This window comes from Anabas testudineus, chromosome 15 (genome assembly GCF_900324465.2).
Source record: "Anabas testudineus chromosome 15, fAnaTes1.2, whole genome shotgun sequence".
In the NCBI taxonomy this organism is placed as follows: Eukaryota; Metazoa; Chordata; class Actinopteri; order Anabantiformes; family Anabantidae; genus Anabas; species Anabas testudineus.
The window spans coordinates 2,039,358-2,055,716 of record NC_046624.1 but is presented as its reverse complement, the minus strand read 5'-3'; the positions used below and the strand labels follow the sequence as shown (position 1 = coordinate 2,055,716).

Sequence of the window (16,359 nt, the reverse complement as noted above, 5' to 3'; positions counted from 1 at the left end):
AGTGATGAGCTCCTGCCCATCCAAGCAATGACATTCACTCTTTACTGGTGGTGCACAGGAAATGCATAGAAGCAGCAAACAGGAAAGACAGGAAAGTTTTGTTTTGTCATGCTATCTGCTCCCTCGCTCTTCACTGCTTGATTTTGTATTTCAGGAACATTTTGCTATCCAGTTAGGCATTGATCCTCTCGACCCCGCCATCGATCCATCCTGCCAGTACTGTAGATCTTTTTCTGTCTGGCTTGTGTGTTGTCACAGCAGCAGCATCTGATCATGAGGCATGTCATTGTCAGGAGGCGTCAAAACTGGAAGACAAGAAGGAAACAGAGCAACGATTTCAGATGCATATTTATGTATTTGTGTGCTGATCCTGTGTTTAAACATCTGAACGCAGGATCCCTGAGCCGGGGCTTGTGCTTTCCAGGTAAAGCAAGGGGCTCTTTTATTTACCAATGAAGAACAGCTTTCCCATCGAACATAAATGCAAAGCCAACACTTTGATAACAACTCAAATTACATACATTTGGGGATAATATCATCAAGATTGTATTGACAATGCTACTACTATTGATCTGGTACTTTTTGGGGATGGGTGTTGCCATCCTGCCATTTTTCCCATACTCCACTCTGCATTTCAAGATGCATTTTCTCTATAGACTACTATGACAAAAGAGAGCCTCCAGAACTCTTGGTCTTCCCCCTTTCCACTCATTTCATCCTGGCACACATACTTACCAGTCTCTCCCCTCCTGTTCCTATTCATTTATACACAGACCTACACCTCTGAAGGCCTGTCTTCTTACCTGCCACACACACATGCTGCCTGCTTTGCCCTCACTCTCCTGTTACTGGTCTGTCTCCAGTTCATGTGAGCCACGCCCACTCCCTTGTACTTACACTCCCCATACACACAGTATATAGGCCAGTCTGACACATTCACAATGCTGCCACATTGTCATAGCTGCTTACCAAATCAACTTCTGGAACATTTTCTTGTTACCCTCTGGAACTCCAATCTGACCCCAACCTGTCATTCACTCAAGGTTTTGGGGTTTTGGTTTTGCTAATATCCTGTGAGAATGTATTTTGATAATTTGGTTTAGAAACCTGGAGGCTTTTGTTTGTGAGCATCTTCTTTATTGTGTGTGAAAATCTAGGGACATCTGGGTGAAGTGTTCTAGAAAGGGTTTCAGCCTTTTGTCACAGTCTGAATGTTGCCTTCAGTTTATTCTGTCAGGGAACCTAAAGAGAATCTTGTTATCTTTGTTCTGTGTATATTGCTAATTCTATAAACTCTTTACTATCTATCAGTGCTTTCTGTTGGCATCATTGGTCCTAAATGTCAAAACCTCAACATCATCAAGATTATCATTCTTCATTTTTCTTAGTTATGTGAGCCTAAAAACTTCTTAGGCTCATGTGCCAAGCGAGCAATTTATATCTGCATGAGTTCAGGATTAAGTTTTCCATAATGTCCATAGGCCTATGACAGCCTTTCATATAGGTTAGTAGAACATGATGACAGAGTATGTGTGTTTGTTTTATCTGTTCTTTTATCATTTAGCTGATACTTTAAGTCATTAGCCAGCTGAGACAAAATAATGAGTTCTTTTGTCTTAGCCTTGCCAAAATAGGGGCCAAATCTGGACATGATTTGGGCATGGAAAGTCTGGCACAAACCAAAAAACACAAAGTTTGTTAATTATGGCAAAGACCAGTCCCCACAACAGACTCAAAGCACCACTAACCCCGTTTTCTACCTATGCAAGGGGTGAAAGTAGTACAGTCGAATGACTCAGATGCTGCAAGAGACTGCTGCCTGTGGCATGCCACATGGCAAAGAAATACAAAGATTGAAAGAGATAGTGAAAATGGAGATAAGAAGTTTGCCATTCCAGCTTACATCTACACATATAAACCCAATTTGCACAATAGGGAAAAGGGGAGTTTAGTGTTCAAACAGTCAAAGTGATCATCAATTGCTGAAATTCCCAGTAAGGGTTTTTCCTTCTTCATGTGTGAGAAAAACTGTCCTATTGTCACCATCCTATTGTTTCACAAAAGAAAAGGCTGCATTGCTGAATTTCTGCCATGAGTGGTGCTCAGTATTACATGTATTACAATATTAAATCAAGCAGTGAAGCTGCTTTTTGCCATTTGCAACTACCTTTTTCAAGTTTTTTAAGTTTTTAAGTTTTGATTATCGTTGTCAATAATTAATTACAAAAGAATATGTTAGTTAATTTAATTGTCATTTTAAAAAAGATCATGGCCTTACACAAAAAGTATACAAAAAGAGAGCAAAAGTATTTTTGGAAGCATGTTTAGAAAGGTCATAGTTAACCATTCATAGGGTACTATAAATTGAAATACTTGGAAATCTAACCTTTGAAACATGGACCGTTATTGTAGCATATTGCAAGACTTTGCTTTTGAGACTTTCATAAAAATTTGCGTGGTAACAAATATGACAAACATATCAAACTCCAGTTCAGCTCAATTCAAATTAGGCACTTTAGGAAACCCGGAACCCGAAAACAATAACTAATTAATAGCATTACCAGCATTTTTATGCCCACAATTATCAGTTTTAAGAAGTCATGGTACAGCCTTACTATTCAAACAGCAGGCAGCTGTCATGACCCCATTTGGTGACACTTTTGATGACACAGACGTTACCATATATGGTTCCCTGCCCGACTAACGGTTAAAGGAACAGTAACTACTGTATACTACCTGGACGTGGCAGATGAATGAAGCTATGAAGGGCCTTCAGTCTCCTATTTAGCAGGTAAAATGCTCTATAGGGTTTAAGCCTGGAGACTGATTTGTCCAGTCTGAAACCTTCCACTTCTTGTCCATGATGAACTCCTTTGTTGTTTAGGCAGTGTGTTTTGGGTCATTATCTTGCTACATGATAAAGGACCTCCCAATCAGTTTAGTTGTATCTTTCTTTAGTGAGTCTATTTGGCTGATGCCATCATGTGTTATATTATCAATAAATATTAATGAGCCTGTGCCAGAGGAAGCCATGCAGCTCAAGCCATGACATTACCTCCACCGTGTTTCACAGATGAGATTGTATGTCTGGGGTATGAGCAGATTCTTTCTCTCTCCAAACTTTAGCCTTTCTGTCACTTTGGTAAATCTTAATATTTGTCTCATAAGTCTATAAAACTTTACTTTTTGGCAAATTCCAGCCTTGCCTTCTTATTCTTCTTGCTAATGAGTTTGCATCTTCTGGTGTAGCCTCTGTACTTTTGTTCATGAAGTCTTCTGCAAACAGTAAATTGGGATACCTTCACTCCTGCCCTCTGGGGGTTGTTGTTGTTGTTCAATTGCTGTTGTGCTCCTTAGTCTACCCTTTCGCTTTTTATTTATTTATGTTTTATTTTTTGGTATGTTTGCTTGTGCATGTGTGACTCACCTGTCCCAAAGCTTTGCACTCCTACAGGAGTTGGTACAGCAGCCAGCAGATATCAGAGCTGCAAAAGAACCAATAGAAACAATCAATAATCCAATATGGCAGAGGTTAAAAGTGAAATGTGAGTGAAACGCTCGTAAGTAGTTTATCTTTTATTATAGCATGTTGCAGGTATTACAAACACAGAAACTGATGCTCAATCCTTTTAAAATGAGTTTCTTTTTCCTATCAACCCATTTTGATTCCTGTCATCATCTGCCAGCCACTTACATAACTTCCTGTTACCCATCAATCTACACTTCTTTCTTATTAATGACCGATCAAAATCATATTCAACCCTTTATTAGACTGTTATTTTAGACTCTCACCCTGCGAGGGTGTAGAGGCACCTGTGGGGGCAAGTTCTATAATACCATGCCCCCATTGCCACAATAAAGATCGGCCTGTGCTTACCTAAATTGATTGGCTACTCTGTGCCACATAAAAACTGCCCAAGAGATGATGGGTGTTTAATATGGTGACAAGTAAAAATGACTACAGCACACTTCAAGCTCAGTGATGCAGTGATGTGGCAGTTGGACAGGAAAACAGACAACCACGCCAAATATTGTTGACCCAACACATAATTACACACATTTGTGGAAAATGAGCTGTAATTTAAAGTGATCGTAAATTCTGTTCTGTGTCAGTGTCTCTTTTGCAGTAGCCGGGGGGGGGGGGGGATTGTTTCAGACATGAACGTTAGCACAGTTTGACGAGGCCAGAAGAAGATTTCTCATTATTCATCCACATCACATGCTCACTCTCCATCTGCTAAAGATGAATGTTGACTGGATTTGTACAGATTGGAAAAATGTAATGTTCAGGGCTGTACTCAGACTCACATATGAATAACCAATTTCCACAGTGCTGAATGTATTTACAATATGTCTAGTATAGACACAAAAAAAGAAACTGTGAACACTCTGATTCTTTAACGTAAATCTGCAAAGTTATGTAACACTGATTTCACCTTGAATATTTTTATTTAACTGACATTACTGTGTAGAAACCTGTTTTCATTTTGACATTAATGAGGTATTTTCTGACATTTCTTTGTCAAAGTCGCCAAGTTTATTGATCATGATTGATTTATAATGTCAATAAAAGGATGAAACATCCAAGGGGATGAATACTTTTTATAGGCACTGTAAAAAGCAAATGAAGCCAAGCAGTCACTAAGTCTTTTCAGCTTGTCTTTTTAGTAGCACCTCTTGATGTATTATGATAACTGGATACTAGATAAGATAAGATAAATATAATACAATGTACAGTGTATTATACTTCTCTCCTAAGATATCAGAGTAGTATTTTAGAGACACAAGAGCTTGGGCTGCCTTTCCTGTGTCATATAGTAGGTAGTGTAGTCATATTGAACACAGTCACATCTGGCCAGTGGTAACTAGTGCAAACGTGAGATTGGTTTAATAAAGCAGAGACCCTCCTTGGTTTCAATGTTATTGGCTGTTTCCATCAGTTTACCACAGTGAACCTAGCGGTCTGCTGTTTCTTCTGTATGTATGGAGAAAAGAAGAGAAGCTATTGCTGACTGTAATTATTTTGTCAACTATCAAACTCAACAGTGACAGTTTGCTGGATCGACCTGTGCTCCTCCACCACATTCTGTCCTCTCTGTGTCCCATTCACGCACACTACCCCTGTTCTCGTGCTGACCTGCTTACCCCTCTGGTTGTGTTCCAGTGATCCAGGCTCAGAAGGAGACAGATACACACACACACACACACACACACACACACACACAGCCTCTGGGTTGATTCACAGCTGTGTGCTCTGCTTCGCTTCAGTGCACCTCACTGTGTGTGTCAGAGAGGGTGATGGACGGAGGAAGAGAGAAGTGTCAGCAAGGAGGAGAGTGTAGGGCTGTGTGTGTGTGTGTGTGTGAAAAATAAAATAAAATTAATTATTATATTAAATCTAAGCAACAATCAATCCCCCTTCTAAAGCTCCAAGGCATTATCAACAGACTGATGCACAATCAACCCACAGAGAACATGATCTGCGTAATTCACTGCATTATTCTATTTGCATAACTACCCAGATGGTCCTAACCACAAATGTTCTTACATATTGTAATAGCCTACAGTTTCTCAAAATAAAATAGTTTTATGTTATCTAAAGAGATATCATTTGTAGCTTCCACACAGAGACACACAGAGAACAGAACAGAAATTGGGAATCTCTTTGAACATGAAAACTGGCCTTCAGTCCACCATCAGAGGACACACACACACCTAAGCGGTGGTCAAAGGACAGAGTGGAAGCTTTCAGAATTTAAACGAAGTCTAATTTCTGTGGTGCACAATCATATACGCATCACACATTCACACACACACACACACACACACACACTGAAGGTGAATATGCTGCATATATTTGAATACATAAAACATAAAGCAGACTTAGAGCCAACACCTGGACACTTATGCATCTACAAAGAGATTTTAAATGAACCTGCGCAACGGTTATGTGCGTGTGGCCTGTGTCTGATGGTCAGTATTCTGCAATGCTTCATTAATATGCAACATTTTGCTTTGTTGCAATAATAGGACAAAAAAGGAGCTTCCATGCTGACTGAAGATGAATTGCCAGGCAAGCAGCTGTTGGCCTAGTTAACAGGCCTGTCCTTAACAAAGGACCTCTGATCTTTCACACACACACACACACACACACACACACACACACACACTCACAGATTTATATTACACAAGCTTGTACACACTCACACATACGGTATGACGCACTTGCACAGCTGAACTTTGCCAGAGACCTCTGCAGACCTTCCTGACCATCATCATCATCATGCCTGCATTTGTTCATGTGGGCCTGGGTGTGTGTTTGTCATTGATTTGACTGTACTGTACTGTACTGTACTAGCCATAATGCACCAAGACCTTGAATCAACTCTTAACGACTTTAACTGCCAAAGATTCCTAGACTCTTAAACAAATAAGTAAAACAGTAATCTATGACAGGAATCTTGAAGTAGGGATGATTCATCTGTAAATTCACAGGTGCTAGAAGCCTGCGACATGAAACAAACACAGTCCAGTTTCAGCTCATTGAGATGCTGCGCATTCACTCTGTTTGGTCTAATTCATTCTGGGGTCAAGTGTGGTTACAGCCGGGAAATCTATTCCACACACAGAACATGACAAATCAAATCTTACATGTTAAATACAAAAATACTGGTGAGCTAAATCTGCATGGCCTGGTACCTGAAGTTATTTCTGGACATCCATTTATAGCCACAAGGCTATAGAAAAAGTAATAACTCTACAGTTTCCTGTTTTCTGCATAATGTGGTCATGAAATGTGATCAGATCTTCACCAAAAACAAAAGGATTTCAACAAACACAACATTTTTATTAAATATACAGAGTGATAGTAGAAAAGGTAAGTGGCTGAACCGCAGCAATGACCTCACAGAGGAGCTTCCTGCACAAATCCAGGACAAACTTTGGACTAAAGTAGCAAATACAAACCTGCAACATAAGAGCTAAAACGGAAAAGGCAGCACGTCAGAATGTCACATGACCACATGCTCCACTAAGTAAACAGAGACAGATAATGAACTGCACACAAGCAAAAAAGAAGGTGTCATGTTTTTGATATTATATTTTTGCAAAGGCTGACGTGATTGCAAGTGCGACTAGATTAATCATGCAAGTCTATGTAGTATCCATTATCCTACTTCAAACGGAATGAACTCGTGCAGAGTCTGAAGAACAAGAACGTATGGGTTAGACTGCTTCTAGTGTGTAGTGGAGTCGACAGAGGATACTGCACACCACCTCCTCCCCCTTTCTCATATGAATCCGTTCTTCTTGAATATGCACCTGACAAACTGCTGTCCTATTTGTACTTTTCTCTTTACTTGATAGGTGCTGTAAATAGGTTTGTTGGATTTGAGTTACACTTTAAAAAGAAAGTACAAGTGCAGCATAAACTAGAGTATTGTATACCACACACACACACATATGAACCTCTAGCAGGACGTTTGAGTGTCCTCACTATTTAAAGGCATACACCCGCATCCTGCATTCTCTATGTCCCACACAGCAGCTGTGTTTCTGAAAGGTTTTCACCAATTATACAGTACAAATACTCAATCATACACTAATGATGGTTTGACAAGTTGGACAGTGAGAAATACTTGACTGAAAAATAAACACGTGTTTTAAAGTATCTTATAGCAAACGCACCAAACCATTATCCCTAATTTGCTGTTCTGTGGCAACTGGACTTTCAAGAGTTTTAAGCTCTTGAAGACATTTTGCCTTCTATCCGGAAGGATTCATTGGTTCTGACCGACTGGCTGGAAAAACAGACTTATCAGTACTGTGGAGTCATTGAGTCGTTAGCACTTGATGGTCTGTTGTACCACCAGGCTGCCCTGTGTATCACGTTGATGATCTGAGACACGATCGTAAAACCGCCTGTGTAGTGATAAAAGAACTGCGTGTTAGGTGGGTGATAGATTATGCCTGAGCCTTCTGGACAGAAGGAGTAATGTCTTCAGTCCAGTTGCCACTTAACAGCAATTTTGGGATAACAATGATCTGGATGACTGAGAATCTTCACAGACGCTTAACCATCATGTTTTCAATGTTGCTCTTTTCACGATCCATCATATTGATTTGTCTGTGTAACCTGCTTTATGTTAGCCTTGTTGCAACAGCAGCAGGAAACACTCTTAAAGACTTCAGTGGCATTAAATTAGTCTGTGCACTGCTATTTAAAGTTAGTGCCATCAAGTGAGACGCACACATAAAGACTGTGGGAGACTCTCTAGGGACCCTCCAGATCCATCATCTGCAACTGCTAGATGAGGGATCTGATGGTAGATGAGTCTGACATGGTGCTATGATAAAGTATTTACTAGTAAAATATTTTTTACATTTTTCTAAATATTAGCTAAATAAAAACAAACAAGACACTGTGCTTGCCCAGGTTTTCACATCCATATATAATTAATATCAGCTTTTATTTTTTATTCTTTCTCAGCAACAGCCATGGCCAAAGCCATTATGTTTTCAGGATGTCCATTCATCCCTCTTCTCCCCCATTCTAGTAAAAACAGTATCTCAAAAATGCATTGAGCATTCTTCTAATTGGGCTTCATTTTGGTGGTCAAAGGTCAAGTGACTGTGACCCAATTTCCATCCATTCTTATTTATTCATTTGTTGCATGTTGTCCACATACATAAATAACTACTACTAAAATAAAAGGTTAGAAAAAAACCTTTAAATAAAAAAAAAAAAACAGTTTTAGACAAATGCAGTAATTATAATTACTGTATCTGAAAAATTAGTGAAAACTTTTCACAACAGCATAACCTATATGAACCATGATAAAGATTGGGGTTGAATTCAGTCCCTAACTCAATACACTTATAATTTATGAAAGCCACTGGGCCTAGTTTAATGTGATAGTTTTCTATGCAATATTTATACAACAGTTAGTTATGTTACACTGAAATATACAGTATTTTCCAACAACTACACACAATTAAAAGCAGATGGAGTATAAAGCACCTCTCCCGCCAGGGGTATCAATTATAGATGATAGAGGATATTGATCATAATGACTTTTTATTTTATATAGTGCTATAGATAGAGAAACCTTAGCTTTTAAAAGCAGCGTCATTTCTAACTTTAGTTTTAATAAAAGCATCATATTTTGCCTCAGCGAGTCTGTATTAATGACACATCTTATAAAACTAAATTACTGTTCGTTTTTCTTCACTTACAGTGTAACAGAAGATGTTAATTTGATTCCCTGCAGCCAACATTTCAGCTCCATATGACATCTAACTACTTAATGAAACTATTTAAATCCAAACTGTGTGTCACAGCAGCTGCAGTCATCAGTCACTTTCTGATTTATGCTGTTTATTTCCAAGAGTCATACTCTTAATCAAAACTCACCTGGGCATTTATTACATTTTGCATTCTGATAAAAGCATATAGTATGTTTCATGTGGTCGTAAGATGTTGTATATGAAAAATAAATGTATCACGTCAGCTTATGGTGCAGCACTTTCACTCACCATTGTTTCCTGGTAACAGCTGAGTCAGGGATCCTGTGCCCACCTAAGGTACAAAGCTATTTCCCATGGTCTCAGCTGTAATATAGAACGCTTCCACTCAGCACTATAGAAATCATCGCTGCTACTGGGCTCCGACAGAACAGCACTGACACACTCAAATTTAAGCATCTGATACAAATACATCAGATAAGATGCAGCAGAAGGTTCAACAATAACCTGCAGTGTGAAGGCTACAGTAATAGCACCTGCTAAAATGCACCTTATTCTACTGCATCAGCCAGACACATCTCCAAGTTGTAAAATAACCTCCGAGATCACTATTGAGGTTGTGATACTCAACACACTTCACCAGAGGAGACGTTCATTCTGGATGAAGGAAAAGCTGTGTTACTGTAGAAAAACTCACATAAGTTCACATAATACAAGCTTTAATAGGAACAGAACAGTAGAATGAAGAGGAAATATTATCACTGAGAGAGAAAACTGGTGCATTGGTGCAAGTCCACTGTGTGACTTCATGCTGTAGCTGATTTATCTTGTTGGTCTATGGATGGACAGCATATGTTCATTTTGTTTTGTATTTTTGTCCCACAACTATATTGCCAACACTTTTTTTCCTGAGCTACAATAATAATAAATTCCTATTTTGAGGCACGGTATTCTTGCTTAGATTTCAATCAGTACCTTTAAGATTAATATTAACATGTTTGCTAAGGTGCCCAGGAGGTTAACTAAGAGATATTATATTGGCTTTTGTATTTATTTGCTTATTTTAAATATCACAATACATCTACCTAAACCCCTGAAGTATTTCTTTTTTTTTTTTTTTTTTTTTTGCTGTCTAAATGTACTGTGCTGTAATATAGCCAGCAGCTGTCTGATGGATTTTCGTTTCACAGAGCTCTCAGGCTCTGCAGTATAATATTTCCCCTAAGCACTGCACACTGCAAAAATAATTACATGTGAACAAACAATGACCACACATAAAAAGCTGCATTTGGGGCTCTTTCCAAACACTGTACAAACCGACAGCCTTTTTCAAACTGGCCTCTTTAGTTCTAATAGCCCAAAGACTAAATTTAATATTCAAATTTGTATGTTCAGAACATGGGTGTAAACACACAAACAGAGAAATAACCACAGTGGAAACGCCACAAGGGTGTTCTTTGGAATATTTAAAAATAAGAAAATGAAGCCGAGCTTAAAAGCCAAGCGAATATGTTTCACATTTTAAAGCACAACATATGTTCTGGTGTCAAAAAGCAGCCATTTATAGGGTGTATGTGTGAAGAATCCCTGTGAAACTGGGAGCAGAGTTAAGCAGCAGTCAGGTGTGAGCTAAATAAAAGTTGCACACATATGTACGTGTTCAAATACCCTTATCCATCTCTACGCGTGGTCTGAAATACTCACTCTAATCCTCTCTCACTGCATTCACTTCCATTCCTCAGAGGTGTGAATGTGTGTATGAGTGTGTGTTTACATGGCCGGAACACCTCCAGCGTACCTACACACCCTGGAGAGTTGCATCACCCAAGTTCCCCGGCTACAAACACACACACACACACACAGATGAGGATGTACTGAATCAGCCACAGTCAGTGAATGCATGGGAGCTCTGTGTTACCACTGCAGCAGAGGACAGGATCATTAAAGTAACCATGCTTCATAAATGGACTACTCCTCAGATCAGAGGACGTATCAGTGCTTCCCGGAGTTTACAAGGCAGAAACATCAAAACATAAACTGAGCCATCATTTGGTTTTTAACTAGACAAGGACGCCGCACATACAACGGAGGGATGAGTGATGGATGCTGCGTCCGACCAGCCTGACCTCCACTAGCACCCAAAAGAAACCAGACTGAGATGTTTTGGATGACTTGGAATAAAAACTAGCCAACAAGTGTTGAAGGCCCGGCCAGCACAAAAACCCTCTTACAAGCCTGTGGAGGTGATCAAGCTTGGTCCTCAAGGTGGCGATTTAAGCTACTAGACATTTCTATGAGTGAAGTAGTAAATGAACGTGGGCTCCATGGAGGATTGTGTACAGCTGTACTTGCTGCACACAGAGGAAGGACAGGACATTCCTCTCTGTAGTTAAACTAATGTGTCTTGTCTTGATGAGGAGGAATACTTTCAGGATTTTAATAATAATAACACACTTTATCGATTCCGTAGGGAAAATTGTTGTATGGACAGCTGGAGTAGATGACGGCACTACTGTGGGGGCGTCGGTGTCTTGTTCAAGGACACCTCTACATGTAGACAGGAGGAACCAGGAATCAAACTGGTGACCCTGGGGTTTATAGACAACTGATCTACCAACTAAGCTATATGTTGCTATTTCAGGATGTTGTCCAATGACTCTTTACTACATATTTCTTCTACATGTATTTTACTTAGCTTTTACCCTTTTTGCCTACTGCATAATTGAACATATGATTAATTGAACATATTAACTAATAGATTTGATATTTTCTACAATGTAGACCATAATCAGAACTACAAAAAACCACAGAATAAAAAGGTGTGCCTAAATGACTCATAATGTAATTGTACAATTGTAACTGTGGCTCCTAACATGGGTATAAGCATATACTGTGGGCATGTACATTAAATCAGGGCCCTTTATTACTATGGCACAACATTAACAGTTCGAAGCGAGAGAGTATGTGAGTTTGAGTCTCTGTGGACTGTGTGATTTTAGAATATAAGCAAATGCAATGAAGAACCTATTGTAACCAGGAGTAATGCAATGAAATGACAATATGAAGCTACACCTATAGCAGCCAATTAGAGCGTAACGGTTCTTCAAACCAGGTTCAGACCTCAGTATCAGTTGTGTTTTTGTTTCTTGGGTGCAGGATTCTATTAAACCACCAACAGTTTGGAACATTATTGCTATTGGTCCGTGAGCAGTCTTGAAACACAGTAACCCTACAGAACAGTATGTGCTGTCCCTGAACCCCTTACCCGCCCTGAAGCTGACAGACAGCTCACACTACACATTCTACAGAGACATAGAGAGACAGACAGCTGCTAATAATATGCAGGAGCTGGGGGATAAGGTAAGGTAAACTCATCTTATCATCTTTGAGACCATGTTTAATACCATTTTCTGGATGTAACTCTGTGTAAACATTATATTGTTTAAGAGATTAATAGGTTATAGGTTGAAATACAAGATAGAAGTTACCCTGTGCCTACCGTTGTACAGACTCTGTTGGTGGGGGGCGATGTCCTCCTCCGCTGCCCTCCTCTGACACCCAGCTCTGCCAGAGGAGCCAGTCTTATACCTCTCCCCAGGGCTAGGCTGATAGTAATGGTGGCGCCGTAAAGACTCTGGACTCCCCACAATCACCCGCCCTTTCCTGAGGTGCTCAGGTGTCCCCATAGTTGCCTGTTTGGCCTTGGGACTCCCATGGCCCACCCCCATGGTGTTAATCTGCCTGTGTCTCTGACTTAGCTCTGGGCTGGACTTGGCTGTGCCCTTCACACAGACTGGCGAAGCTTGCTCTGACATTAGTAGCTGTTTGTGGGCTAGTAGGTCAGAGCAGCAGGGCTTGGGCTGGGAGTCACATGGTAACCTGGTGGGAACCTTGCCGTGTTTCTCTGGACTGTGTCCCCAAAGGCTGCAAGGGTCCAAGTTAGTAAGGGACCCCCCACGTGGCCTACAGGGTTGGGGGAAGGTGTGGTACTCTGGGGTGGAACTGTGCCTCCTGCCTGTGGACTCGCACACATTTCCTGCTTGGTCAGGGTGCTCAACACAAGTTGTTCCAGATCCAGAGCTGGGTTTGTGGTGGGGGTTATCAGGGCTATCTGTGCTCTCTGCGCTAGAGGTGCTACTCCCATCACCAACATCTCGCAACATACCAGGTGCTGGGACACCTCCACCCAGCTGAGACAAGCTGCTCTGACTGTCAATGGAGCTCCTGCAGCCAGGGCCCACCTGCTCGCTCTTACCACCACCTGCCCCTCCAGCCCCAACTGCAGCCTTCTCCTCTTCCAGCATGAGACACACCTCCTTGAGCTCCATGTTCTCCCGGATGACCTCCACCTGCCGCTGCTCAAGCTCCTTCAGCTTCTGTAGGTAAATAGCCACCTCCTTCCTCATAAGGCCGGCACTGTAGCGGCCCAGACGCTGCCACTCTCGCGACACTCGCTTCCCCTTCTGCCGGTCGTCATCCAGGAAGCAGCACAGGTCCCGCAGCTCCTGGTTGTCCTCCTGCAGTTTCTGATTCACATCCTGGTTTTCAAAGTCATATACACATATACAGAAAAAATGAGCACACAGCAGCAGCAGACAGCAGAGTACATTATCACATGCACATGCCTGTCAGGACTGATCATTTGCTGAGAAGAAGAAGGTTGTTGTGTGTGGACATGTCTTTCTGTGATTTTGGGGGCACATTTTGGTTTGATATCACTGATGTGACATCATCTCAGCACTGTGAGGAGCTTTTTGTCAGACCTAACACATTTTTAAGGCTGCTTGCATGGAAAAGGGTGCAAAAAATAATTGTTAAGATTGCATGTAAGTAAAGTAGCAAGAAAAACTATGTGAACCTTTGCAAATTTTGTGGTTTTCTGCATTAATCTGTTATAAAATGTGTAAAATGTGATCTGATCTTCATCTACAGTAAGTGAAGAATATTAACAAATATAATGTACCTAAAGTATTAACACAACAAAATATGATATTTCACGTCTTTATTAAAACAACCATAAAATAATTTCTGGCACCATTCTGTTGTGGACTTGCTCTGGTGTTTTGGGTCATTGATATGTAGTGTAGTTTATGCACATTATATTTGTTAATACTCTTCACTTAGATGAAGATCAGACGCATAATAGTGTTAAAATAGTTCATGTTACTTCATAAAGGTGGGCTGCTAACAATCAATAAACATGTTAAGATTAACAAATTAGTCAGTGATTCAGCGGCAGTAAGAATTTTTCTAGGAAAAGCCCCCAAATCACAGATTTAATGTTTAAGTTGCCTGTGTTTTTGTGGCAGATGAGAAAAACACTGATTAGGTGTCATTTATATCTGTTGTTGCATGTGTTGCATAGCATATTCAGAGTTGTGCATTTACAGGTACATGTTGCTTGTTGTTTATCTAGCTATGTACTGTTTGTTGTGTTTATAACGTATGTGGATGCTGAACAGTGTATGCTTGGATATCTATTTTATAGTAGCTCTGTGGCACCTGCACGATGGTTTCACAATGAGAAGAGTTGACTGTCAACTTTAGGATTTGGGCAAAAACGTTTGATTTATGGGCCCAGTTTTGTTGGCTCAAAAACATGTTTGCAAACATAATTATGAATTATAAATCAGGCAGTGCTGCCTGAATCTAGAACCCATAGACATCAACTGTAATTGGCTTTTTATCAGCAAATGAAATACTGATTTGGACAAAACAGAAAACTCCACTCCTTTGCCTTAAAAATATCTTGGGTTGCTTTTGCAGTACGCTTCAAGTTCATTCATCCAAATGAGTTTTAAGGCATCCAGCTGTATATAAGCACGTAATGTAACCCTAACACTTCCAGCCTGCTGCTTTTGCCAACAGCCCCATGCTCAATAAATACACCCATTTCTTTGGCAGCAATACATGCCCATGTCATAACACTACCTCCACCATGCTTCACACACACTAGATGGTACACTTCAGATCATAAGCTGTTTTTCTGTTCTCCAAACTAATTTTTCTGCTACAAGTTTATCTTGGTCTCATCTGTGCAGTCTCCTCTTGATTGTTGACTTTAAGATAGATGAAGTATGTCCACCTGGTGTTTGATCTGACCAACTGTTGTGAAAGGGGTTTTCTTCACCAATTCTTCTGTCGCCCACCACAGCTGTGTTTCTTTCTAGTCAGTGGTTTTTGATAAGCAACCAATTGTCTAAATATTACATTTCTAAGGCACAAAATTGGAAACCCCAGAATAAAAATGGTTGTTATTTCATACACGTTTTATCCAAACCCCAGTTAACGGTCTGTACATTAAGTATCTTTGGTGTTTAATTTCAATTTTTATGGTGGCGCACAGAGACAAACTGATGAAAATCATGAACAAATATATACACTCTTTGTGTCAATAAAAAAAAAAAAAGGTTAATTAAACTTGAAATTAAAGTTTTTATGTTGCATCTGTGGACGATGCCCTGCTGTCCAGGAAGTTGTGACTGGCATTTAAGTTTTGTATTAACAAATAAATCTGTTAATTTAATTCATCACTATTAACACTGGGGCTGCATTAAATAAATATCTTTGTTATCACGTATCAAGTTATTCTCAATTAACTATGCAAAAATGTCCATTGCCGCTTCTCAGAGATCAAGGTGACATAATGAACTGTGTTTTCCAGTGCAGCTTGTGACGAGCAGTGAAGATCCAGCACTAACTCTACTTCATCTAACACCGAGCGCAGACGCACCTTCAAACCCCGGATCTCGTTCAGATGCTGCTGGAGTCTCCGGTTCACCTCCCGCATCACGTTGCCGTGCTCCACGATGACGCTCCTCTTCTCCGCCTCTGCCCTCCGCAGCCGCCGCACCAGTTCGTCTTTGCCCCACTTCAGCAGCTCCTCATCGTGTATTTTGGAGATGTCGTCCGCCGACATCTCTGCGCCTTTGGACATCTGCGGCTGCAGCGGTGCGCCTTTCTCCATCCTTTTCTTTTTTTTTTTTTTTTTTTTTTTTTTTTTTGAACTCCGGAGGAGAGTGGCAGACAAAGAAGAACTTACACCAAACAAAACCCCAAAATTCAACTCTGATCCGACACTGCTCGAGTTGTTCCTCCCCACCCTTCCTATGTGCA

At 40.4% G+C, this 16,359-nt stretch overlaps 1 protein-coding gene across 1 annotated transcript; it reads right to left on the bottom strand.

The window, feature by feature from the left end:
- Positions 1-229: 229 nt before the first annotated feature.
- On the bottom strand, positions 230-16,210 carry ccdc85a (coiled-coil domain containing 85A). Its single transcript, XM_026356204.1, has 4 exons — positions 15,977-16,210; positions 12,743-13,781; positions 3,428-3,485; positions 230-305 (listed from the first exon to the last, which is right to left on the bottom strand). The coding sequence occupies exons 1-4, from the start codon at positions 16,208-16,210 to the stop codon at positions 290-292; spliced, it is 1,347 nt and encodes a 448-aa protein (XP_026211989.1). The 3' UTR covers positions 230-289.
- Positions 16,211-16,359: the final 149 nt, after the last annotated feature.